Below are 26,575 nucleotides of genomic sequence, written 5' to 3' on the forward strand. Positions count from 1 at the left end.
GACACCATTACCATTAATTCCACTTTAAATAAACTTCAGCTCATACTGTAGATGTATTGTTAAGTTCAGAAAAATCAACTAGGACGCTGTCAATGGATTTCTCAGATCTATTGTATGCAGGTTAGACTAAATGCTCACAGTGCTCTCTTCTGGTTTTGTAGTGTATCTGCGACTGAGTAGCAAATGCCAACTGAACCTATTTCCTTGTTAAAGCAGTTCTGTCCATTGTAGGGAATTAACTAACTGGCAACATTCCTGGTTTTGTGAAGAACAAGTACCATTTTATATGTAAGAACAAGAGCACCTCTGACTCTTAAGCTCACGCCTCTTTATTCCAATCTAATGGGAGTCAAATTCTGGGAGGGTAAAGGGGCTTCTAACCATGCAGACCATTAGTGCATTACAGCTCCCGTGCCAGTCTGCAGCTTTTTACATCAGATATACAAAGAAAGAAATGAAACATTGAAGGGAGCAGGAAAAGAGGAAGACAAAACATGAGATGGATTGGCTCAGTCAAGGAAGCCATAGCCTCCGTTTGCAAGACCTGAGGAAGGGTGTTAATGATAGGACATTTCGGAGGACATTAATCCATAGGGTCTTCATGTTGGAAGTGACTTGATGGCACTCACCACACACACATTGCACTTACATCACACTTTTCCTCCAAGAGGGGCTGTGATCTCATCAGATCTTAGAAACTGAGCAGAGTCAATACTTGTGTGGGAGATCACCAAGGAAGACTTGGCTGACGAAAGAAATGGCAAACCACTTCTGCTTCTCACTTGACTTGGACCCTTGCTGGGGTTGTCATAAGTCGGCTGCAACTTGACGGCATTTTACACAAACACAGATTTCCCCCAAGAAGCTCAATAGTGTGTACATGGCTCTCTCCCATGTTATCTTCATAATGTGAGGTAGGTTATGCGGAGAGAGAATGAGTGGCCCAAGAACATCTAATGAGGATCGTGGTGCATGAGTGGAAATTCTAAGCAGTACATTAGTTCTTCACCCGATATGGTGCAAGACAATAGTAAGTAGGCACCTGACAAACTGTCTTACAGCATAGGCTGTCCTCTGCTGTTCTCATCCTATATTCATTTCCCTTGGCTCTGCCAGTTTGGTGTGGGGGTTAAGTGCGTGGACTCTAATCTGGGAGAACCGGGTTTGATTCCCCACTCGTCCACTCGCAGCACCTGGATGACATTGGGCAAGCCATAGTTCTGTCAGAGGTTGAAAAAAGAGCAGTTTCTGTCAGAGTTCTCTCAGCCCCACCTACCTCACAGGGTGTCTGTTGTGGGGAGGGGAAGGGAAAGGAGTTAGTAAAGCCACTCTGAGACTCCGAGTGAAGGGCGGGGTATAAATCCAACCTCTCTCTTCTCTTCTCTTTTCAACTGCCATCAGCCCTGATCTTTTGTAAAACCCTGGTTCCTCTATGCATTTCCATTCTCTATGCATTTCCATTCTAAGCATTTCCATTCTAAATTCATACCATTCACAATTATTGCTGTATGCTGTCAGAAAAGAGCTGTGAAGTTATATGTTTTGGCAATCACACCGAGGGCAAACTCAGCTTTCCAACCATGTATCAGCAGAATTTAATTCAGCTCCTCGTTGCAGTTTCCAAACTCAGCTTTCCAACTATGTATCAGCAGAATTTAATTCAGCTCCTCGTTGCAATGAGCCAGCAGCATGTAACAGCTATAGATGATAGGCAACAGTGTTGCCACAAAGATCTGGAAATAATTGGACAGGGAAAACAGTGGCAGGGATTGCGACAAGTTTGCAAGGCTGCTGACAAAGGAGCTGGGCTATAAAGAGGCTACAGTTTGGCCAGAAAGCAGAATGGAGGTTATAAACAAAACCAATGGCGAGGGACACCCTAAATCCCCAGTGAGGCTCTATGCCTAACACAGATGTAAACAGGAACCTTCCTATTCAATTATTGAAAAAAATAGTGGGGGGTAGAGTAGCAGCCCTCAGGAGCCCCACTATGATTTCCCATATCCAGATTCAACGCAACTAATGTCAGCCTGGCTACTGTCATGCACACACTATGGGCAAGGCTGCATTTGGTGAGCTGGGAAACTTCAGCAGGCATAAATGCAGCTGCAAGGGTTTACTGGGGCACCAGAACAATCAAGCCAGCTTCCAATTTGTTTCTGGGCTCAATTGAAGGTGCTTGTTTTGACTTTTACAGCCCTAAATAGTCTGGATCCACAGTGGGTTCTGAGATCTTTGGAGTAGGAAGAATGATGTTGTAAGCTGCTTTGGGTCCTCACTGAGGAGAAAGCAGGGTTGTTGTTGTTTTTCTTTGCCATCTAGTCACAGCTGACTTATGGCCACCCTGTAGTGTTTTCAAAGCAAGAGACAAACAGAGGTGGTTTGCCATTGCCTGCCTCTGTGCTGTGAGCTAGTATTCCTCAGCAGTCTCCCATCCAAATACTAACCAGTGATGAACCTGCTTCGCTTCCGAGATCTGACAGGACTGCGTGAGCCTGGGCTATCCGGGTCAGGGCCAAAGCAGTATATAAATAAATAAGAATAACACAAAACAGTCACCTTGGGGTCTTTTGGAGTGGACAGTCACTCCATAAACACTTGTAGTAAAAAGAAAAATAAATAAAAACATTTTGGGGAGTTGTTATGGGGCCTGAAACAAAGATCTATTTTGATGTAATCGAGAAAAGATGACTGAGTACTTGGTGCACATATGCTTACAGCTGCATGACTTCAACGACAGAATATAATTAGGTTGATTTGTGCCTGTTTGGAAGGCCGGGGGGGGGGTTAAGGAAGATCAAAAATAGACTGGATATGGAGCTAAAATGCCTTGCCAGATAGGGCTCAGCTGTCCGCAAAGCAAGAACCACACCGTGAAAAACAAGACATGCCAAATGAAGAATGTGAATGTGAGATGAAAGCTACTTATGGATTGGTGAGAAGGATGAAACCGGATCAGGCAAGCTAAAAGAGATCTATTACTGAGGTATGTTTTATAAGGAAGCTGAAAAGAAGGGGGCATTCTTAATGCTTTTCCTTTTAAAACACGTGCCTATCTCTATCCACATCCCAAGGGAACAAGAGCTATCTTCGCTCTTAGCTTTGATTCTCCAAGATCTGGATTAGATATGCATTTATATGCATTCCATAGAACAGGGCACAGTGAATGCTTTCAGCTTTTCTGTAATACATATCTTAATAATATTAGATACCTTTCAGCTTACGATATTCTAGTTCCTTGGTATCTCCAGTGGATAAAGTTGACCTTTGTTAAAGAGAGGCAAGGCAGAGAATACATCAAACTGCCTTATTTCTGAAGCTATCAAATCATTGGTACATCTTACTCAGTATTGTATACTCTGCCTGGCAGCAACTCTCCAGGGTTACAGGTAGAGTATGGACAGTTCTGGGATAGAATTGGGCACTCCCTGCATGCAAAGTCAAAAGCTTTCACACTGCGTCATTGCTCTTTCCATAAAAAACACAGCTACTGTCAATCCTGTGTCCTATTGTACTCATTCTGGCAGTAGCTTTATAGGTCTTGTCTTTGCCATTGCTCCTGTGACTGGAGCTCCTTTGACTGGAGCACGCAAGGCACGTGTTCTGCCACTGACTAAGGCCACTTCCACAATATGCTCTATTTCTATCACCTTTCCTTCAAAACTGTTCTTTATTACTACTTTACGATTCACAGCAGACATGCCAAATAATGGATTTCAATTGGAAATGGCAAATAGCTTGGCTTGCCTGCAATTGCTGCAGAAGTTACTGAGACCACAGATTTGGGACAGATACACTCTGAGTCCTACATAGAGGTCAGTAGTAAATGCACTACAAAACTGTAAAACCAGGTGGAGCAAGAATCCTTTTCCTTCCTAGATGTAAGGCTTTTCTAAAATTATTTTTCCTTCTTCTGTAGGGAAAAGAAGGTGAAGTAGCCCATTATCCTCAGCAAAACCATGCCTGTCCTTTTAGAATATAAGGAAATCACATAATACAATCAGCCCTCCTCTCCTCACCAAAAAGCATATCAGCAACATTATCGAGGTGGAAGATATGTAAAACAGAATGTTGCTACTCATAGCAACACATTCACTATAGTTAAGCTATGCTTTTGTTTTTTAAAGGCGGGGGTTTCAAATCAAGTGACTTTTAGAGAGAATGATTTGATGCTTTTGAAAACTGTGACATGGTCCTGTCAGGACAAGGATCATGAAGGGGAAAGAGAATGCCACCAGCAACACCATCTGGAAACGTACATCAGCAGTCACCTTCTCTTGGGAATCTCTTTATTATTCCCTACTGTATGCCAGATACTTGTGGCTTAATGCAGCTAAATGCCACATACCTTTACAACTTTATCCATCTAACATATGCTACTGGCACTGCTTAGATTAGGAAGGCAACTGAAGAGACACTTAGCAGATACAGGACGTTTCTTATACCAACAACCTAGTGCTTTGAATAAGGGTAGAACGAACCTGCTCTGACTCTGAGCATGATGGCTTCCAGTAATAAACCCTTAGGTTTGACGGTTCACCCTGACAAGAGCGAGGCTAGGCAACCGAGGGAAGAATGCAGAGGTCAGACAGAGCTCACAAAATCCTAGACCTTGACCCTCAGACTACCACATCCAATTGCCTGTCCTTCAACAGAATCAGCCACATATCTACACCACACATCAAAACAATGAATGGAATATAGAGTAAACCCAGATGACATCAGACTACAAGCAAAGAGCAGGATCGGAAAGACATCCTATACCAGGAATTCTATACAATTCAAGGGCAGGTTTAATATGCCACTGTCATAGGGGTTTTTTTATAGCCAATTTGTACTCTGTAATTAGAATATAAATATACCAAATCTGGGGACCAACCTACAGCATAAACATTCCTCAGGAGAGTAATTATTTCCTACACCAGCATGAGACAATGAACCAGAATGTCACAGACTGCTTCAGCAGCTCATATGTAGGGCCCCTTAGAATAGCCAACTGAGTGGGTAAACAAGAAGTGGGTAAACAATTAATTGAAAATATTTCACTGAGTGGGATACGGGGGGGGCACTTACCCTTGAAAGTCAGTATCATCAAGGAGTCGGACCAGAATTCCTGTCACAGCCACAAGGATTGGATAGTGATCAACACTCTCCAGTCCTGAAAAGGAAAGCAGAGATTTATAGCCCTATCAACTGTGAGGAAATGTAGGCCGCTGAGCTTCATAAACATCCCTTTTCACATCCCAAGAGAGCCACAGCGAAGGCCAAATTAGCACTGTAGTGCACTGAGATACAAAACATAACAGAGAGGAAGGAATGGCTAAAAAGAAAACACCAGAATTAAGGACTGGTTTTATATAAACATTTTAATATACTTAAAGCTCACCTCTGCCAGCTCCACCAACATAGTGGGATAGCTGTTTCTAGCTTCTAGACTTAAGAAAAGCCAAGCATTATCACATTTCCATAACATTTTGGATATTTGAAGGGGCATGTGGTAAGGTTTGGCTTGCCTGCAAGGCTACAAAATTCTTTGCACAGTCAGCACCACTATGAATTCATATTTAAAGGGGCTAGAATTTGGTAAGTGCTTGTGAGGATTCACCTAAGGACTTGCAGTTTCTCAGTGTATCTCCTTGCATTCACAGCTTCAGGAGAAAAGAGCCCTTCCCGGTGACAGCTTAAACCACAACTGCTGCAGAGCATTCCTGTTACCACACTAACTGTGCCTAAAAGAATTCGCTGCCAGAGAGGTGAACTAATCCAACAAAGAACAGGAAAATTTAGAGATTAGTGGCTCTTTTTAACATTCTCTCCATTGACAACCTGCATTCTCAAGAAGAAGGCCTGAAGCTTTCATCCACTGGGACCAAAAAAAAAAAAAAGGCCACACTGACTCAGCAGTACTGTTCACTTTCAATTGCTGATCAGCGTATCACAGATCTACAGGAGCGTGCCTGTTCACGCACAGGATGTGCTTCAGCAGTTGTTCAATAATGCAGTGGAAGGAAAAGGCCCTTTGCTCTCAAAGAGAGTGCTAACACATGCTGTCCTTTCCCTATCATGGTACAACAGGCTGATTGTCCAAATGACAAGTCTAGATGATGAAGCAGTAGCATAAATGGAACTCACTTGGCAGTTCTGCATTTAAATGTTGTTCCTACCTGTTCAGGGGTAGCTCTATCAGCTTCTACTTCTATAATCAGGACATCTAGTTTCCCTGTAAATAACTTCACATTTTAACAAGCTTTATAAGAAAATGGATCCCTTGGCCTTGAGTAGGTCGGGCACATGGCCATCGCTTAATAGCTACTTGGAGTTCAATGCCAAAACATTCCAATATTCACTCCATTTAAGCTTACTATCTACAGCTGCAAATGTTATGTCCCTCTGTAAGACAGCTAAGGGCAAGGTACATGGGACTTTCATTTAGCATTAGACATACTCCTTCATCTTCATGCCCACCCTGTTAGCTGCTGGATAGCAGATGGGAAAATAGCGAGGCCAGCACAGGCTGCACTGACGGCACAATCCAAGGGCCAGTGTTTGCCACCAATGGATAGGGTTCCCAACTTCCAGCTGGAGCCTGGGGACCTCCTGGAATTACCACTGATCTCCAGGCTACAGAGATCAGTTCCCCTGGAGAAAATGGCTGCCTTGGAGGGTGGGCTGTATGGCATTGTACCCCACTGCGGTCCCTGTCCCTCCCCAGGTTTCACCTCCAAGTCTCCAGGAATTGCCCAAACTGGAGTTGGCAACTCTATCTATGGCTACTGTCCCCATAATTATCTACTTATTCAAGGATTTCTCTTGAATTTCCAGAGTTAGCATTCCTGTGCAGAGAGATGCCTCTGGTTAGTCAAAGATCCTATTTTACTTGGAACACACACAAAACATTCAAGAAGACCTAACATCTTGGACTGTGAGTTTTCATGACATCAGGAAAGAATCTCTCCCAGGAATGCTGGGGAAACTGTACAGGGAAGAGTAGCTCACCTGGCAAGCGGAGATTGACCACTCTATCAAACAGGTTGCGCTCAGCCGTCACGCGATTCAGCACTTGATTTAATAGCTGCATGGAGAGGAGAAAAAATGGCAGAATGCTTAATGGACAGTGTTCGCTCACTTACAGGGATGCCATGTGTAGCTTCCTGCGCATAGCACTCACCGGACTGGACATGGGTTAAAGAAGCCCCCCCCCCCCATTTGAGAAACATCAGTAAAATGAGGTGAGATTTTGGGCCTTATGCTATAACACGGTGTACTGGGATATAAAAGAGGACATGAACATGCTCTCTCAGGATCATTCCTTCCTTTATGCCTTAGAACTTTCCACCTTTCAGCTCCGAAACAGCACAGTGATGGGGCAGAGGCTGGATGCACCAGAATGCTTAATGTGGCCTGCTTGGTCCTCCTTAGATCACATGGCATGGCAGACACTGATAAGCAAGGCTGAGCAGAAAATTTGACAGGGCTCTGTGTGAACCGTGACAGTGATGGCAGACTTTAGCCTCTAAGCAGCAACAAGCTGGAAATTGGTCAGATTGCATCAGCTCACATCAAAGGCTGCGGCCACTTTTACTGAAAAGGCTCTTTGAAGGAAAAAAACAGCTATTCATTCCCACAGTAGATGGGCTCCTGCGATGAAAAATGGCAGAATGCAGCAGGACTTCTTCAGAAGCTAGATTTCAATGTACACGTATACTGGAACCTCAGCACAAAGCTTGGACAGGGTGTTTGGCTTAAGGAAAATGAGAAAGATGAGGAATTAACCAAAAAAATCTCTTCATCCTAGACAGGAATCTGAAGCTTCACCAAAAATGTGGCAGAATTTTGCAAGTGGGTAAAAGTGAGAAGTGACAAGTGCTGCATCATTCTAAGAAGTTTCCGAAAACTAGTTTCAAGAGTAAAGCTGCCCTTTACCCCCACTAACCTCTTTTGAAAGTGCATAACAAATGGTTGTACAAACCAATATAGTGGACTACAGGTATTTTAAAACCAACAGATTTGCTGCCTATTTTGCCGGCACACACAAGTGGTTGGGTTATTTTGTTTACATGCAACTGCTCACAGGTCTTTCGGTGCATAGGAAACTTATTCACACGATCAGTCTCTACATGCCAAATCAAACTGGGTTTCCAGATGTATCTGCTGCATTGGCCTGTACAATCATGTCCCAGTTCACAAGAAAGCTTTTCCCTCACCATCCTGAAGCACTAGCATCTGCATCCATGCACTCCGTTCCCCATAGCTTTCCACTATAGAATTCTATAGTGCATATAGAATTCTAGCAGCACCACCTACATGACCATACAATCTTTTTCTGAGCAGCTTCCAGAAATTGCACCACTAAACCAACTAGACAGTGGTCCTGTCAAATGCTGCTGTTTCTTTATCAACGCCTGATAATTGGTGCACAGGCTCTAAACATCTCCTTCACTTGTAAATAAATGACATAAGCTCTTACATCACTGCTGACCACAGTTCCCTCTAAACTGTGCTAGGGGGAGCTGGCACACAACATTTCAGAGGCCAGTTCAGAGGATTTCTCTTCAGCTCACAACCAAGCTTCCATAGGAAACAACGGAGGATGACGGCACCTCCTTCTGGGGCCCATAGAATTGGACCCCCTGATCCAATCTTTTTGAAACTTGGGGGGGGGGTTTGAGGAGAGGCACCAGCAGCTATGCAGCAAATTTGGTGCTTCTACATCAAAAAACAGCCCCCAAGAGCCCCAGATATCCCTGGATCAATTCTCCATTATAACCTATGGAGCCCATTGATTATAATGGCCCCCATAGGCTATAATGGATGAGAAAAAATTATATATATATATATATATATATTGCACATCTTTTTATGCTTTGGCACATATTTTTATGCTTTTCAGTATGATTTGTAAAATGCCTTGAATCACAGGAAAAAGTGGGATATAAATATCTGAATAAGTAAATAGTTTGGGCAGCTTGATAACCCAAAGTGCTGGTATGTTTTCTAAGGGTCAGCACAGGGTGACTGTCCAAGGCCAGGTCTACCAATATAGTAGACTGGGGTGGACAGACCAGTTCTCCAGAGGCCAGGTCTACCAATATAGTGGAAAAGGGTTGGTAGACCTGTTCTCCGGAGGACTGATAAACCCCTGCAGAGGACATTTTGTCTAGTGAAACCCCTGCAGAGGACGTTTTGTCTAGTGAAATTTGACTCGATTCTGTTTTCTCTTATAATGTTTAAATTATTCTTAAAATATAGTTTAAATACAGTTTAAAATAATTCTTTCTGAGATGTTTAAAGTTTATAGAAATAATCTTCTAAAGAAATAACTTATGCAATAGTCAAATGTAGACTTGCTCACAACTTGTTTTTTTGCAACTTTTTTATTGCTTTTTATCTCTACACACTACAGGATATAGAGAAAAGGAATAAACTAAACTAAAACACAAAGTAAGCAGGGATCAAAAACAATTCTAAAATTCGGTTATCTAATGTTTGGAAAACGCAACAGTGGCCACAGGATTGGAAAAGGTCAGTATACATTCCAATCCCAAAGAAGGGCAATGCCAAGGAATGTTCAAACTATCGCACAATTGCACTCATATCACACGCTAGCAAGGTCATGCTCAAGATCCTACAAGCTAGGCTTCAACAGTACGTGGATAGAGAACTGCCAGAAGTACAAGCTGGGTTTCGAAGAGGTAGAGGAACTACAGATCAAATTGCCAACATTCGCTGGATTATGGAGAAAGCAAGAGAGTACCAGAAAAACATCTACTTCTGCTTCATTGACTATGCTAAAGCCTTTGACTGTGTGGATCACAACAAACTATGGCAGGTCCTTAAAGAGATGGGAGTACCAGACCATCTCACATGTCTCTTGAGAAACCTGTATAAGGGCCAAGAAGCGACAGTTAGAACCGGATACGGAACAACTGATTGGTTCAGCATAGGAAAAGGAGTACGACAAGGATGTATACTGTCACCTTGCTTATTTAATATATATGCAGAGTACATCATGCGAAATGCTGGCCTGGATGAATCACAAGCGGGAATTAAGATTGCTGGGGAAAAGATCAACAACCTCAGATATGCAGACGATACCACTCTAATGGCAGAAAGTGAAGAGGACCTAAAGAGCCTCTTGCTCAGGGTAAAAGAGGAGAGCGCAAAAGTGGGCTTGAAGCTCAACATCAAAAAAACTAAGATCATGGCATCCGGCCCCATCACTCCTTGGCAAATAGAAGGGGAAGTCGTGGAAGTAGTGACAGACTTCACGTTCCTGGGATCCCAGATCACCGCAGACTGTGACTGCAGCCATGAAATTAAAAGACGCCTGCTCCTTGGGAGGAAAGCGATGGCGAACCTAAACAGCATGATAAAAAGTAGAGACATCACCCTGCCAACAAAAGTCCGCATGGTCAAAGCAATGGTATTCCCAGTAGTCATGTATGGCTGCGAGAGTTGGACTATAAGGAAGGCCGAGCGCCGAAGAATAGATTCTTTTGAACTATGGTGCTGGAGAAGACTCTTGAGAGTCCCTTGGACTGCAAGAAGATCAAATCAGTCAATCCTAAAAGAAGGCCAGATAATGAAACTGAAGCTCAAATACTTTGGCCACCAAATGAGAAGGGAGCACTCACTGGAGAAGACCCTGATGCTGGGAAAGACTGAAGGTCAAAGAAGACGGGGACGGTAAAGGATGAGATGGTTAGACAGTGTCATAGATGCAACGAACATAAAATTGAGCCAACTTCAGAGGATGGCGTGATCTGGTCCATGGGGTCGCAAAGAGTCGGACTCGACTGTGCGACTGAACAACAACAACAAGAAATGTTTCCTCATTATTTAGCTTTTACATAATTGGAGATTAAAGGTTAGTATTTCTGTTTTAAGGAATACAAACAAAGTTAACTGTAGTGTGTGCATCTTAGTAAATAAACAAAAAAAGAGAAAAAACAGACTTTCAGAATCGGATTATTTAGCTGATCTTTTCCTTCCACGTCTGTTCTTATCAAAGGGCATCTGAACCTTAAATTATTTAGAAGCCACAGCTCCTAATTCTGATTCAGAGTCAAAATCTTCCGCAAAGGAGCTATTTGGAGAGCTATCACTGCCTCTGGAACCAAGTTCTTCTGTGATTATATTGTCCTCTACTTTTCCTTTTCCTTTTGCTGGGCTTTGATGCTGTTCCAAAAATGCTTTTGCTTTGAGAACAGAGTCAATCTTTTCTTTTTTCATTTTGAAATTGAAGATAAGTCCTTCCGGGATTACCCATCTGTAGGGAGTGGAATTTTTCAGCAAAAATAAAGTCAAATTTTTGTATTGTTTCCTCCGCTTTCTCACCTCAAGTGGAACATCTTTTAAAACTTTCACTTTTTCTCCTTGGATTTTTAAGGTTATTCCATTAGTCGCCTTCAGTATCATATCTCTTGTTGACCTTTTAGAGAATTTCACAAATACTTCACCAGGCAGTTTATTTTTCTTAATAAATTCTGGATAGGTTCGGTATACCACATCCAAGTCGCTTTGTAGAAGTTCCGCTTTACAGCCTGCCACGGAAGCTAGAACTTCGCTTAAAATCTCTTTCGGGTTCTCATCTTTTTGTTCTGGAACACCTTGAAATCTCAGGACATATGCTAACCTTTCCAGCTGAAGTTGTAACAGCTGTTGTTTCTCGGAGGTCCTCTCTTTTTCCACTGCCTCCATTCTCTGGTTCAGTACATTTGTCTTCTCATCAAATTTTTTCAGCTTTTTAGTTGTCTTCTCTGTTCTTGCAGGTTTTATATTGCTGGCTAAGCGCCGTAACAATTAAAAATTCTGTTCTTGCAGTAGTTTCTTTCAGTTCTTTTTGTAGAGCTTCAAAGTTATTGTTCAAGTTAGTCATCCGATCCAGTAGAGGGCGCAATGCTGCAGTAATCATCTTGGAGATATCTGTGGTTACAGTTCCTGAAGAAAGTTTCACTCTGGGTGCCATTTTTTCACCCCGATGAGACATTGTTTACATTAAAGGTAAAAGTTTTTTACTGCTTCTGAAAAAAAAAAATTAAACCCCCGAAAGGGATATTTTTTATTTTGCAATAGACTACAGAACTACAAAGAAAATATTAGGAAAGGAACTACAACTAAGGATAAAGGAAAGATAACCGCACTATGCTAAAACCCCAAGAGGAGGAGATCTTATCCCTGTTAATATAAGTGTTAGTACTAAAAGTGTTAATATCACAATATACTTGTAGAGTTCTTGTTTATCACAGCTTCAAATGTGTTAATACGTTAGTTGTTATGAGAGAACTTTCTGATCATCTTCTTATTCTTCGCTTCAAAAGGCCATTTTCCGAGTCCTTCTGCTTTCACTTCGGCTTTCTGTCTCTAAAATCGTATACAACTCTGGCGGGACCTGCACCCGTTTCTGCAGCAGAGTCCTCTTCCGTTCCAGAGGTGGCAGAGTCACTAGATTTCATTTCTTCCTCCTTAGACTCTTCCTCTGTTCCCAGCTGACGCCGCAAAAACTCTTTGGCTTTAAAGGTGGAGTCTATCTTCTCCCTTTTATCATTGATCTTAAAGATGACACCCTCCGGGACCGCCCATCTGTAAGATATTCCATTGGTCTGAAGAAAAGAAATTAAATCCTTATAGTTTTTCCTCTTTTGTTGAATTTCAAATGGAATGTCTTTTAAAGTTTTGATGATTACATTTCCCATTTTCAGTGGAGTTGCTGATGTCACTTTTAAGATGGCATCTCTGGTTTGTCTTCTTGAGAATCTGACCACTATTTCTCCAGGCAGGCTATTTTTTTAATATAATTGGAGTATGCCCTGGAGGCTAGCTCCATTTCTTTTACAAGCTCATCCGCTGTTAAGCCTATTACTGGAGCGATGATCTCGCTAAGCACCTTCCTCAGATCCTCCCGCTCTACTTCAGGAACTCCCTGGAACCTGAGAATCATGTTAGCTTTTTCCAACTGTAACTGGAGCAAACGATTTTCTTGGACGTTCTGCTTCGTTTCCACTTCTCCCATTCTTTTCTTCAGTTTCTTGCTTGTGGTGTCTATCTCTTTAATTTTCTTATCTGCATGATCCACTTTTTTCTTCGTTTCATTCAGCTGGAGCTGTTGAGATGCAAAGTTCTTATTCATCATGGTCAATTGCTGGTTAATACCATCGAGTTGTTCCATCACCGGCTTAAGCATATCTGCTAGCAGTGTAATGACGTCTGCTCCCTCTTCCGGTTTTGGGCTCTGACTGCCCGGCGGTTTCGTTTTCAGCTTTCTCTGCTGGGCCGCCATTTTCTCCGTTTTGTTTACAGTTTCTACCACTTCTTCATGGCTCGAAAAACGATAACGAAAATCAAATAAGTCTCTCAAAACACACTCGTATTTCCTCCCCTCTCCCCCTTCGTATCACTTATTAGTTCATTCGCATAAGAGGTGTCCCTCTTTGCGACTGCTTTTGTCAACGGAGGGGGGGGGATTTGCTTTTAAAATAATCCGATTTATTCTGAACTCACGTTCATTGTTGGTCAGTTTCTCTGACCTCGCTCATTAATTGCCACTCCGCTCGATCTCCAGCGCTTGTCCCGGTCAAACCAGCTAGTGCCCGAGGGCCACACAGCGGCTGGACCATCGGGGCGGAGAGAAGCCTCGATTCTCCGGCATTACGCCATCGAAGAGGCTACCCCTCAAAAGCTCCCTGGCCTGGAGCCTATCATAAAGGCTCCGTGGGGGTGTCACTTGAGGTGGCACCCCTCCAGGCCGCTGGTGTGCGGATCGCTCTCCCGCGGCTCGGGGACAGCGTCCGCCATCACTGCTTCATAAATCGAAAGTCCTGCTTCTGAAAGTTTTTTAAAGTACACAATTTCTACTAGTCTGCACACCAGTCAGTTGGATTAACATTCTTTCATCAAAGCCACCGTTTTGCCCCTCGCTTTCTTTTTCGGCTGCTCTTTCCGGGGTAGGGTAGCCTCCCCCCCCCTTCCCTGTATTTGGGGCTACGCTGCAGTTTTGTGGGTTGCGTCTATGCGCTTACGCAAATTGCCAGATAGTCACTCATTCTTTGCTCCTCAGTTTAAGCCCAAAAGTGGGGAAATGCTCTTAACGCCAGATCTCCTGCTCGCTCACTCCGGTATGCTTCTTTAATCCCATGGCTGGTCTCGCACTAGCGGGACCTATCGGGGCAAAGGAAAGCCTCGATCCCTCGGCCGTCGCCTTGGGAGAGGCTTCCCTCATGTCCCAGGCTGTGAGTCCCCTTCGAGGGCTCTGGGGGGGCGGAATGTTCCAGGGGCCCTTCCGGCTGGTGCGATTGTGGGCGCTTTCATCGGAGCTGCGATGGAGCGCACCCGCCAGCAAGATGCCAAAGCCGGAAGTCGACTTGCTCACAACTTTAATGTTACTAGGATTTTTTGCTCACAAGGTAGAATTTTTGCTCACAATACTGTGGAGCTTAGAGGGAACGTTGCTGCTGACACAAAAAGAAATGCAGTCTGGATGTGAAATCCCATTAGAGTGTACACAAGACTTGCCTAGGATTCAAAACAAAGCACTTGGGAAGGCTGTATACGATTTTCTAAAGTATCTAAAAATTGTCCATGCCTAGCCTTTGTCCACAGTGGTCACTGTCTGTATGAGACCACAGATGGCAAAGTCCCATTAACACAGGATAGAGAAGGCACTTTCTGTGAGAGAAATCTGGGTCGGTCTTTCCCCTTAAATATGCCAGCTTGCACATTTCTTCTATCAGTACTGTGAAAGCTGGTGGGTTCTGCTGTACAGACAAGAAAACATTTAACTATGTTCTGCTATTCTTCCTGACAGGAAGAGTGATTTATTGATGCAATTTGGTTTGGAAGTTTTAAGTAAATACTATGAGGCAAAAGGCATCTGACAGAAGGGATTAAGGACAGAAGCCTAGAGGTAGGGATTGTTACGAATATCATCAGAGGGTGTAGATCTGGCACAGATTGTTTTGTCCTTCTGTGTCACTAAATATATGGGCACCTTTTACCACAACAGCACTGAGCTGGAGACATTTCACTGTACACACATAAATTCCAGGTAATTATTGCCAGAGAATGGCAATACAATGGTAAGCAAGAAAGAGAAGAACAGGCACACAGTTTTGTCTGAATCAGTCCCAGATCTGTTAAAGGTAAAGGTTCCCTTGCTTGAAAGCCAGTCGAATCCGACTCTAGGGTTGCGGTGCTCATCTCCGTTCCAAAGCCGAAGAGCCAGCACTGTCTGAAGACGTTTCCGTGGTCATGTGGCCGGCATGACTAAACACCAAGGCGCACGGAACGCTGTTACCTTCCCACCGAAGTGGTACCTATTTATCTACTTGCAATTTCTTGCTTTCGAACTGCTAGGTTGGCAGGAGCTGGAACTAGAGACGGGAGCTCACTCCGTCATGCGGCAACCCGGGTCTCGAACTGCTGAACTACCGACCTTCCACAGCCTGCAGTTCAACGTCTTAACCACTTGAGCCACCGCAGCTCCATATCTGTTCCAGATCTGTTAGTACTCAGTTATAAGCCTTTTTAGAGAAGGAAAAATAAAACTCAGATTGAGGACTTCAGCCATGAAGCAAATCAGCAAACACAGTGCAGACAGGGAAAGTGTGCTATAAAATGGTTGCTGCCCCCCCCCCAAATATACCCATTCCAACGTTGTCCTAAAGGCACGTGAATACCTGTGCAAGTCTCCTGAGTAACAGTTCTGATGAGGGGCGACTCCAGTCCAGGAAGATCTCGGGAGCCAGAGTGACAGTCATTTCCAGTACCCTGAGAAGGCTCACAGACAGGTCAAAGCATGTAGCACACACCTTCAGCTGACGGCTGTCTACGAAATTTCTTTCCAAGCGCTCTGCAGCCTGTTGGATCTGCCCAGACGAAGAGAACACAGACGAAGAGAACACAGCGTAACATAAGACTGAATAAGAAGCATCAGCTGTTCTTCTTGTCATTAGCCTCTCCCTTCTAGCTTTCAGCTCTTACAGAAATTGGGTCTATCCCAGCAGTCCACAGGAACCCACATTTAACCCGCAAAGGAAAAGAAGGCATTTACCACCACCACCCTATTGCACATTAGATAGACCTGCTCTTTCCAATCACGTTCATTTGGGACACACTGTCTTACCTCCTGAATCATGCCAATAAATTCTGAAAAGGCCCAATTCAGTTGGTTAAGGACACTGTTGAGGAAGCTGGGTGCCATTTCACGGTCACTGAGCAGCAGGTCTGCCATGTGTCGCTGCAGCAAGGTAGATGGGCAAGGCTCTGAAAGGAAAGAGCAGCAGCTTTTAGAGAGGTCCCACAGCTAGGGGACTCTGGACAGCTGCAGTCATGGGCAAACATGGCTTACCACAACTGAGTGTAGAAATGGGAAACAGCACTGACACCTTCTGTTCTTCACAGATCTGTGCCTCCCCCCACTTTAGCACCATTCTGCCTCTTAAAACCACAAGGAATTCTTTGCGCCTCTTCCCACAGAGGTCATCTTTACAATAAGCAGATATGGCAGGTGCCCTCCAAGGCCAGCTCTCACACAGACTATTCTGAGCTTGTCCCATCACTATGGCCTGAAGCACTTTGTCATAATGCTGACCTAAATTAGCTAGGCTGTAGCCATGCACATTAGCTGTCTCCCTGCAAACAAGAAGTTGTGCCCTACAGCTGAGCTCCAGTCAAACATCCCTCACGCTCATCTGCACAAGGCCCTAGGTCAGCTCAGTACTAATCTCTCCTGAAAGCAGCATCACGACAGCTTCGCAGCAGGGTATCAGCGCCAAAACAGCAATCCCTGCTGCTCTCTCATAGCTGGGCACGTGTTCATAAGTTGCTTTCCCAGCTCCAATCAGAAAAAAAACAGTTACATGGCAGCCTACTCACGAGATCCAGAGATCAGGCCTGCAGCAGCTGTGGATTTAAAGCAGGCTTGTGCTCGTCTGAAGGAATCCTCCCCAAATCACTGCAGGGAAGGGGAACTGGAGGGTATCGCCAGGAAATCTGCTAGCTCTCGTCACCAAAAAGTGCTTTTCAGCATGAACTAGGGGGAATTATTTTCCGACCTCCCTTCCCACTCCAAACAATTCCATTTGAAGCAAACAGGCATCAGAACACTTGTTGGCAGGGCCGGCCCCAGCTTATTTTGCACCCTAGGCGAGGATCCCTTCTGGCGCCCCCCCCCCGGTGCGCCCACCAATTTTCAAAAATAAATGCATTTTAGGAAGAATGAAAAACACAAATAATCAAGAAACTCCCAGAGTATGGGGGCGGGTTCAGTTTGGCGCCCCTAAGGGCCATCCTGCTCTAGGCAACCGCCTAGTTCGCCTAGTGAGTGAGCCGGCCTTGCTTGTTGGTCTTAGCATTTTCATAATGGAAAGCTTTAACACAGCAGCAGATGAGGTTTGCTAGTATCTCCAACACCGCAGAAGCAACTGAGCAGCATTCTGAGATATGTCAGTGACAGCCCTTCTCAGGACTGCTTCCCACATTGCTTTTCCTTCCTTGCCTTATTAAAATATGTTTAGAAGGGATAGGAAAAATGGCTGAAAACCTGTGTAACTTTGCATGAGGCAAAGCTCCCCTGGACTCCCCTCAAGGGATAGTAACAGGCCTAGTTCATTCTGCAGGTATTACTAATTGGTCCCTCGACCTATACAGCTCTTATCCTTTTCAAGGCCAGGGATGAAGGTGGCGTGATTAGCTTCTCATGAGAACCTGCTGCCTGTAGGATGGGATGAGGACAGGCGGAGTGATGAGGTAATCTTCTAGAGGCTTCTCCAGAAAATGTATTCTGATTGGATGTCATCCTCACCTGATGTTGCTTGGCCAAAAACTATAATTTAGCTAAGGCCTAGATCCTGATGGACTAAAGGCCTGAACTATGACTTGCTTGAATTGCAATTACTAGCAATGTAGAGAACACACCAGTTTTGGCCTTTGACTTTGGAACTTGAGGTTTGTGTCATCTAATGAGCTAATTTCTTCATTTTCTTGCTGTATGGTTTTAGAGTAACACAAGTAAGGGGACCCGCGATACTCGCGGGGGGGGAGAAGAGCTCCGTCTCCTCCAACCCCCCTCGATCTCCCCGAGGCGGTGGCGGCGAGGCCGGTCTTCCCCCCCCTGGTTCCGAGGCGGCGGCAGCGGCGAGGCCGGTCCTCCCCCCCCGCCCAGCTCGGAGGCGGAGGCGGAGAGGCCGGTCCTTCCCCCCCTTTGCCGGGCTCAGCGGCGGCGGCAAGGCAGGTCCTCCCCCGCCCGGCTCCGAGGCGGAGGCGGAGAGGCCGGTCCTTCCTCCCCCCTTTGCCAGGCTCGGCGGCAGCGAGGCCGGTCCTCCCCCCGCCCACCCGGCCGGCCGGCTCCGAGGAGGCGGTGGCAGCGGCGAGGTCAGCTACAGAGCATTCCGTGCGCATGCGCACGGAACGCTCTTGCACTTTGGGTGGGATTTAAACATCCCCCCGAAATTTTTTTCTACTTTTAGCATTTTTGTGCACACGTGGGGACTGGCCCACGTGTGCACAAAGGCCTCACCGATCTCCCCCCGCCTCCTCCCCCTGGCTCCGAAGCGAGGCCTGAGTGGCTTGTAGCCGCCGGGCCTCGCCAGTCCCCACACACCAGCCCACCAGCCCAGCCTTCTGCTGCACTCCTGTCCCCTGTGGCGGCAAGGCAGTTCACAGAGCGTTTCCTGCGCATGCGCAGGGGACGCTCTGTCACCTTTGGGGGGATTTACATGTCCCCCCGATATTTTTTTCACGTTTTCAGATTTTTGTGCACAACTGGGGACTGCCCCAAGTGTGCACAAAAATCTCCCTCCCCCCCAGGTCCCCCCGATGCGCGTATTTAGGTATCCGCACGCAGGGGACACGTTTCGCTATTAGATATATAGATGTTGGCTGCTTAATGAACTTTTCTAATTGATTAAATTTAAACTCTATAAATTATTTTAAAAATAAATAACAGTCTGATTACTTGAGTGCAACTGCCCTGGGGACCAGATTTGAGCTCCTTGACACTTTGGGATATGCTAGTAATCGGATATGAAGTGAGACACATCTGTTGGGCCCAGTTGTCTCAGGATTCACTTCTGAGACCCATCTCTGACCATTTTCCAGCAGCTTCTCCCCTTTTTTGCCATAAAGTCACAGCTGACTTATGGTGATCCCGTAAAGTTTTCAAGGCAAGAAATGTTCAGAGGCAGTCTGCCATTGCTTGCCTCTGCGTAGCAACCCTGGTATTCCTTGGTGGTGTCCCATCCAAATACTGACCAGGGGTGACTGTGCTTAGCTTCTATGATCTGACAAGATCAGGCTTGCCTGGGCTATCCAGGTCAGGGCATTTTAAAAATGTACAGATAAAAACAGTGCTGGGGAAGCATTGTTGCTCTGAATAATGTTCTGTGATCTTGGTGACATATGATAATTCCCCCCCCCCTTACAAATAAATGTTCACAGAAGTTAACATTTCAAAAGCAGTTTCCGGCCTTCCTTAATAGGAAGAGCCAAAAATCTCTAAATGTTCTTGTAACACAGCTGATCGCTCTATCCTGCTGACTCATCATCAGCTTCAGTTTTGGTGCTACTGAACTAACTTGCTGCCAAATGAGGCTTACAAAATTTCACACACGTTAGAGCACAGTTGAAAGGCTCACAGTTGTGATTGTGAGCTTTAGGCATTCTCCCTACCAGCCACAGACAGTGATATCTATTCCCAGGCTGGGAGGACTAGCCAAGACTAGCAGCTGCTCTTAATACCAGGAGCAACATGTAAGGAAGAGATAACTTAGCAAGCAGGTCTGTTGTGTGCTCTGCTCACTGAGGAGCAAACCCTGTCATCGTCACTAGTGGCAAAAGACTCAACCTAGGCAGGAAATGAATATAAAATTGTCCTTTAATAAAGTGAGGCTGAAGGTCTGAAAATTATTCTAACTACTAGAGCCCCTTCATTAATAGAATGCATCTAGTAAGTACAAGCTGGTGCCTTGGGCACAGAAGGTGAAGAATCCTTGTGATCTCCCAGGCAGAAGGGGCAGACTGCTCTCCAAATTCAGAACCCCCTCATCAAGGCAGTAACCAGAGCATATCTGGAGGGACAATCCCTCACCAACCACAGCGAGCAAGTCCTTTTCCCCTTGTCTGTTCTCCACTCCATCCCTGCAGCAAAACAAAGGTGGGGGAGGGGCCCGGCCCCTCCTGGGCAGTGCCCCAAGGACAGCTAGTATACAGGCTCCTTTCAATTAACTTGGTATTAATAATTCATTCAAGTGCACCTTAAAATAGAAGGAGCAGGATCACTAGCCTGTGACCTGCCTCAGACCTTTTGGAGCCAAGTGCAGAAATAACTGGTAGTCAGACCAGACCTTGCCAACACCTAGAAAAATGAAGCCATGCCACACTGACCCCTGAGACAACCCAAGGTCACTTATTGGACCACAAACACCACAGGGATGGAAAGTCATGATAATCTTGTCTTCATGCTTGGTCCAGGACTGTGGGCTTGCAGCTTTTCTTGGCAAGCTGCATCCGCTAACCTTCTCTGTTCCTCAGCTCCTTCCATTCACCCCAAGCTCTCTACCTTGTTCACTGAAGGACACTTTTAAGAAAAAGTGGAGATGGAGAGAAATCAAAAAGAAAGGGACAATAGAGATCACAGCCACAAAGGGGAAATTGCTATGGAGAGCACATGAACGATGGGACAGCAGCTACACACATACACACTGGGCACATGTAATGCATCCTCCAACTAAAGGCAGATACACACACGTCCGCCCACCCTGAGGCACATTTGGCAGGTCACCTCCATTAATCTTTCTGAGGGCTCTTGGGACAATCACTTGCTCCACCCAAACCCATCCCCTTTTAACTCCCTACCCCACAGTTTCCAAAGCTGAACCCCATTTACAGTGGGGATGACAGAATAGGACCTGCCTGCACACCAAGGGTGGGAGGGGAAAAGACTCTGCTAAAGGGCTAAAAACTATTCCACCACCATACAAAGGGAAGACAACAGGAAACTTACTCTGGAAACTAGCAACAGAGAGATCTCCTGGGCCCAAGAAATAAACAAACAAACAGAGAGTAACATTAACTAAAATGCAAATATTCTTAAGCAGGGTCTACCAGGGGATACTGCCTTATGCAGAGCTATAAGGTTAGGTATTTTGTCCTTGTATTATAGGATCTTTCAGAGAGGGCACAGGGCCAACTGATAACTTGACATCTGTTAAGCAACCCAGAGAACACAAGCTTATAGAAAACAGTAATGTATACAGAGGCATTCTCTTAAGTAGCTCAAAATCCCCTGACTAATGCACAAGTATATTTTGTGTGTGCAGTTAAGTCTGTCTGCCACCTACATCTCCACTGCTTCTTACAGTTCCAGTGTTATTCATCTCCATCATCAACAAAATCCACTCACTTGGGTCCAGAGCTCTGAGGCACTTAATGAGGGATTCCTCTGAGCCCAGAACAGAATTTCAGAAGTCCCCTTACTCTCCCCCAGTGACAGAAAATAGCCCTTGTTATTTCCTTTCTGGGTGGCTACAAAGAGGAAGCCAAAGCTCCCCCTACAGCCTGTAACTGAAGTTTTACAGAGCTCCCTACTGTGCAGGATAAAGAAAATTCTGAGCAATGCAGTAACACTGAGAGTCTAGTCTGATTCTAAAACATGGCCAAATGCAGGTGGTGATAGACAGATCAAAACAATGGGGCTGCAGGGCCAAAGACTCACAGAAGAAAAGGAGGGGACTGGGCTAAAACATATTAGCAACTGCTGAAGATTTATACGCCTTGCCTTAGACAGGCAAAGGCTGACAACTCAAGACAGATTTGGCCTTCTGAGTCCAATGTTTTACCATTGCATTTCCTCAAGAAGAAAGGAGGCCACTCATTGTTTTCTATACTTCTTATCTGTACTGCATTGGAAAGAAGTCTCTAGCTCTCTGTCCCTTCACAGTTGAATGAACTTATTCTTTGCCAGGTCAGAATAGAACTCCAGTCCACAAAGAAATCACACATCTCAGCCAGTCAAGGACCCAGACAACATATCCCGATTGGTTACTATTGGGAGTGCTCCATCTGCCTTATATGCCAATTCCCAGCAGTAACACAGAAAATACCCAGTGATATGAGTTACCATGCCACTTACTGGATTGCACATACTCATCAGCTACAATTGCAAAGCAATGTCTCCCCTCCTCTTAACCTCCACCCCCACTCACTCTGCAAACTGGGGAGATTGGCATCCTCAGGCTTGGTTTTCAGCAGATGAGGAAGTCGTGTGTACCTATATCCAAATCCACAGCCCTACAGGGGAGGGAGGGGAAAAAACCGTCAGGATCTTTAACATACCTCACATTATCTCTCACAGGGAACATTAAGACACTTTCATCAGAATTGTATAAGAAGGATCAGACAGTGAATTAAGGCAGAATTCATGCAGAGGACAGGAACTGGGTTTAAAAGCAGACTAGAAATTCCAAACAAAATGAGAAAACAGAGAATCTATCCTTACCCTCCACAGTCGCACAAGGATCCAGTTGGTCTGGGCCCAGGGCCTTTGCTCATATGGGGCCAGCAAGTTCTTCATCATGGATATTCGCCTGCCACAATAACAAAACAGATCACCACCATGAGACGGATATATGCCAAGGGGAGTAGATGCCAAGTCAGGCTTGTTAAGCTCACTTGAGAGGGGGAAAATAGCAGGGAAATGTGAGGACTTGGGTGAAGGAGCAGTCACCACCCCAAAAAGAACAATAAATTTAAGAATCATGATCAATTTAAGGAAAGAAAAGGAAGTAAGCTTCTTCTAGGATACATGTTGTCAGGGCTATTTTTGGGCAGGGACGCACAGGAATGGAGTTCCGGCTGGCTCCCAAGTTGGCCACGCCCAGCAGGAACTCATTAGCATAATAGGCCACACCCAACAGCAGAAACTCATTAGGATTGGCTACATTAGGGGTGTGTGGCCTAACATGCAAAGGAGTTCCTGCTACAAAAAAGCCCTGGGTTTTGACAACAAACAAGGTAAACAGAATAACAAGCAAAAGGTGGGTGTGGCTGGATAACCACACTTCTGGTAACATGGGGGTGCGGCCTAGTGTGCTAATGAGCTGTGCTGTCAGGGGTGTGGCCCAATATGCTAATGAGTTCCTGCTGTTGGGTGTGGCCTATTATGCTAATGAGTTCCTGCTGGGCTTTTTCTACAAAAAGAGCCCTGCATGTTGTTATACACAAATGAAGAAGCCAAGAACTTACTGCTCTTCTGGGATCCTCTCCACAGCACGGAGAGAGTGGGGGTAGCAAACATAGCTGGCCAGCGCTTGCATTAGGGAGTCCCTGATATCTGATTATGGAAAAAGAGAGAGATCTATTAGAAGACAGAACAGCAACAAAGATTTCTAGAGATCGTGAAGCGATTGTTTACTCCATTAATGAGGGGCAGACAAATAACCAGGATAAATGGACAGGGCAAAGCACCTGACAAAATATGAGGCTATCATTTCCATCTTCAACGAGTTTTGCTCCGAGATAAATTAAAATAAGCTGTCCCTTAGTATTCTACAAACCAGAAATCAGAGAGGAATGAGCAAAGTGGGCTTACACTAAAGAATGCATAGTCAAACAGCATTTAAACACGTCCCATGAGATAAGCTGTCTTACCAGTGCCCACAATCCTTGAATCAGCAAAGTGCTTTGCTAAAATGGCAGCAAGCTGTGTCAAAGTCTCTTCATACCCTGTAAAGAAAAGAGTCCAGGTATTAAAATCACAAAACACACACAGAAATTTCACAAGACTGACCAGTTAGGTCAAAATCAGGTCTTATAATCAGCCGCCATATTTAAAAAAAAATAAGAAAAAGGCTTTTGGAGAGACATTTTGAAAACATGAGCCAACTATAGCTGATGGGCAACTCTGTACAGCAGCTTCTCAGTTGTCAGTTCGTATAAAGCACTTAAGCAGAAGTGGATGAAATTCTCTTTAAGTCGAAAGTACTTTCCCCCACTTTAATAGGGGCAAAGTGATCCTATAAAGTTTACAGCACCTATACAGACTGGGATACAGATATGAAAGCCAGGAGGAAATGACAGAAAAAATGGGGGGGGGGTCCAAGGACCTTTCGAAATGGCAAAAACTAAACACATGTGCTGAAGTAACATAGGGTGTATCAAGTCTGTCTCTCTAGTAGTATGTTTGAAAAACTGCTTTTAGAAAGCCAAGACATTAATAATTTTAAAATCAATGAATATGCCAAACAATAACATTTTATATGCAACCTAAGTTATTAATAGCACATTTTATGTTGTTAAAGCCATAAAATAAGTTTAGGTTTGATAAGAAAGCAAGTATTTCATATCTTCCAAAACTGTTCCAAAAGTTTAGTTCTGCTGGGAATGAAAAACATGCTTTCAACATCTCTGGAAATTTTACATCTCTAGACTGGACAGATCTCCTTCTCTGAAGTGGATTTTTGGGACATGTAGGGAATCAATGCAGTAGTTGCAGATCCATATATACTATAGATTTAGAAAGAGCATTACAATTTTTCCCCTGCAAGAGGGAAAGCGACTTGAGAGTGTGATTTGTAATGGGAAAATTTACAGAGGGAAGAGGAGTTGGACATTAAGACAGAAGTAGTACCATCAAGATTTCCCAGCACATTGCAACTGCAAGAAGTCAAGAGAGTTGTGGCTCATTGTGGGGTTGTAGAAACATTAATCAAACACCAGCTGTCAGCCTGCTACTTTAAATCCAAGTATTTATGCTTACAGGATAAAAACAATACCACAAAGATTAATAGATTTTTTTGCCTGGCTCACACGTAATGCCAAATCATAGTTTTGTTTATTTAAACTATTTGTGCTCTACATTGTCAGGTGTAATAGATTCCAAGCTGACTTTCAACAAAACTCAAAGAAAAAAATAAAAAACCATTAAAAGCTAGCCATAAAATAATAATACAATACACAATAGCACTTAACCAGACATGGGCTGCAATCATACGCACCATTAGACCCAACATAGGTGCGAATGCTGGGTGAATTTAAGGGCGCGATCAGACAACAACATTTGGGGCAACCCGTTCTGCTCCGCCACAGAAGCGGAGTTAAAAGACACCAGGGGAAATCCGGTAGTTAACGGGTTGCGACGGGCCATGGACGGACTTTCCCGTGTCTGATCACTCCAGCGCGTTCTCATGGCGTCGGGATGGTCTTATCAGGACATCCCGACTCTGTGCCATTGTTTTCTTCCCCCTTTGCAGTATGCGCATCATCGCAAACTCCATAGGGAGCCCTCGGTGCGGAGGTGCAGGGGTCGTTTCATAGAAAAAGAGCTAGGGGAACTCATTAGCATATGCCACACCCCCTGACATCACCGGAAGTGTGTCATAAGGCCACACCCCCTGACATCACTCCCTGGCCCCAGGCAGGCAGGGGTGGGGAGAGGCAGGGAGGAAGCAACTTACCCTCCCTCTTCTCCTGCCTCCTCCTAACTGAATGAGGGCCGGAAGCGGGGCGGCCGGAAGCAGGGGGCGGGGCTTCGTCATCTGCCCCCCCCCGTACCTCACCCGGGGGAACTGCGATCCCCCCCGAAATGACCTCTGAATTCATCAATCCCTCGGCACAAAAAAAGAGACTCACCCGCAGTTGCATCTGATCACACACTGAAGGACTGCGCCTGCAGCTTCAAAGGGAGATGTGATCGTGCAACTGCGGGTCAAATTCCTCCGAAGGAAATAGCCTCACTCCCCTCCCCGTTTGTTCTGGTGCGTGTAACCGCAACCATGGAGAACTATTTAAAAATTAAAACAATTATCTACCAGTGTACCATACTTTTAACACAAGTTTCCCCTTTCCATCTTCTAGTCACTGCCTGAGTAAAGGAGAAGCTGCATTAAGGAGAAGTCCAACGGCACAACATTTAATACAAATTATCTCAACATTGTTTGTACAGGCAAGAAAAGAAAGCATAACCAATCAAATCAATGCCAATTTTCTGCATTTTGATACTTTTAACCAGGGAACGTACTCAACAATTGTAATAGTTAAACAATTACACTGAATCCCTTATGACTGAATCCCTCCAAAAGTGAGCTCAGTGAAATTACCGTGAGAATGTAAAAAACAGTTCAGTCACAAACTTTTATCAATATAACTGAACAACACAGTAGACGTTGTCCCAAGAGAGACCATCAAGAGAAATATAGAGTCCAAGGAATCGGACTCATGTGCTGCTCTTGTTTCAAATGGCCTCTGATCATGGACTTCCAGTCAGTGTTTCATTCACACTTTCCTTCATGCTCCCTTTTTACACAACACCATTTTGTCCTTGTTTTGCACAGCTTCTGTCTGTAACCATTGACTAAGATAGCAGGGCAAGAAGGATGCACAAAAACAGTGTGGGAGGGGATGTCAAACAAACCTCATTGACTGACTCTCTCCCCAACTGTTCCAGGAAATGGCTAAGAGGAATGATGACAACAGACATGGAGGGATAGAAAGGGGAAGCGGAATGCTGGTGCAGGGGATGGGAAGAGAGATGCTTTGAGAGCTCCATGGTAGGATGTGGAAGGTAAGCAGGAACAAATGGAGG

General features: G+C 44.8%; 1 protein-coding gene across 2 annotated transcripts in view; it reads right to left on the minus strand.

Annotated features, from left to right (window-relative positions):
* RNF123 (ring finger protein 123) overlaps window positions 1-26,575 on the minus strand; it is a 144,139-nt gene that overhangs the window by 60,863 nt on the left and 56,701 nt on the right. For both annotated transcript variants that reach the window (XM_015407416.1, XM_015407417.1), the window contains exons 28-35: window positions 23,644-23,718; window positions 23,239-23,326; window positions 22,493-22,580; window positions 22,200-22,284; window positions 16,121-16,260; window positions 15,675-15,863; window positions 6,997-7,072; window positions 5,074-5,158 (exon numbers count right to left, since the gene is read on the minus strand). In XM_015407416.1, coding sequence (XP_015262902.1) covers window positions 5,074-5,158; window positions 6,997-7,072; window positions 15,675-15,863; window positions 16,121-16,260; window positions 22,200-22,284; window positions 22,493-22,580; window positions 23,239-23,326; window positions 23,644-23,718 — 826 coding nt within the window. The remainder of the gene's footprint in view (window positions 1-5,073; window positions 5,159-6,996; window positions 7,073-15,674; window positions 15,864-16,120; window positions 16,261-22,199; window positions 22,285-22,492; window positions 22,581-23,238; window positions 23,327-23,643; window positions 23,719-26,575) is intronic.

Source organism: Gekko japonicus, unplaced genomic scaffold (assembly GCF_001447785.1).
Source record: "Gekko japonicus isolate JY-2015 unplaced genomic scaffold, Gekko_japonicus_V1.1 scaffold298, whole genome shotgun sequence".
Classification (NCBI taxonomy): domain Eukaryota; kingdom Metazoa; phylum Chordata; class Lepidosauria; order Squamata; family Gekkonidae; genus Gekko; species Gekko japonicus.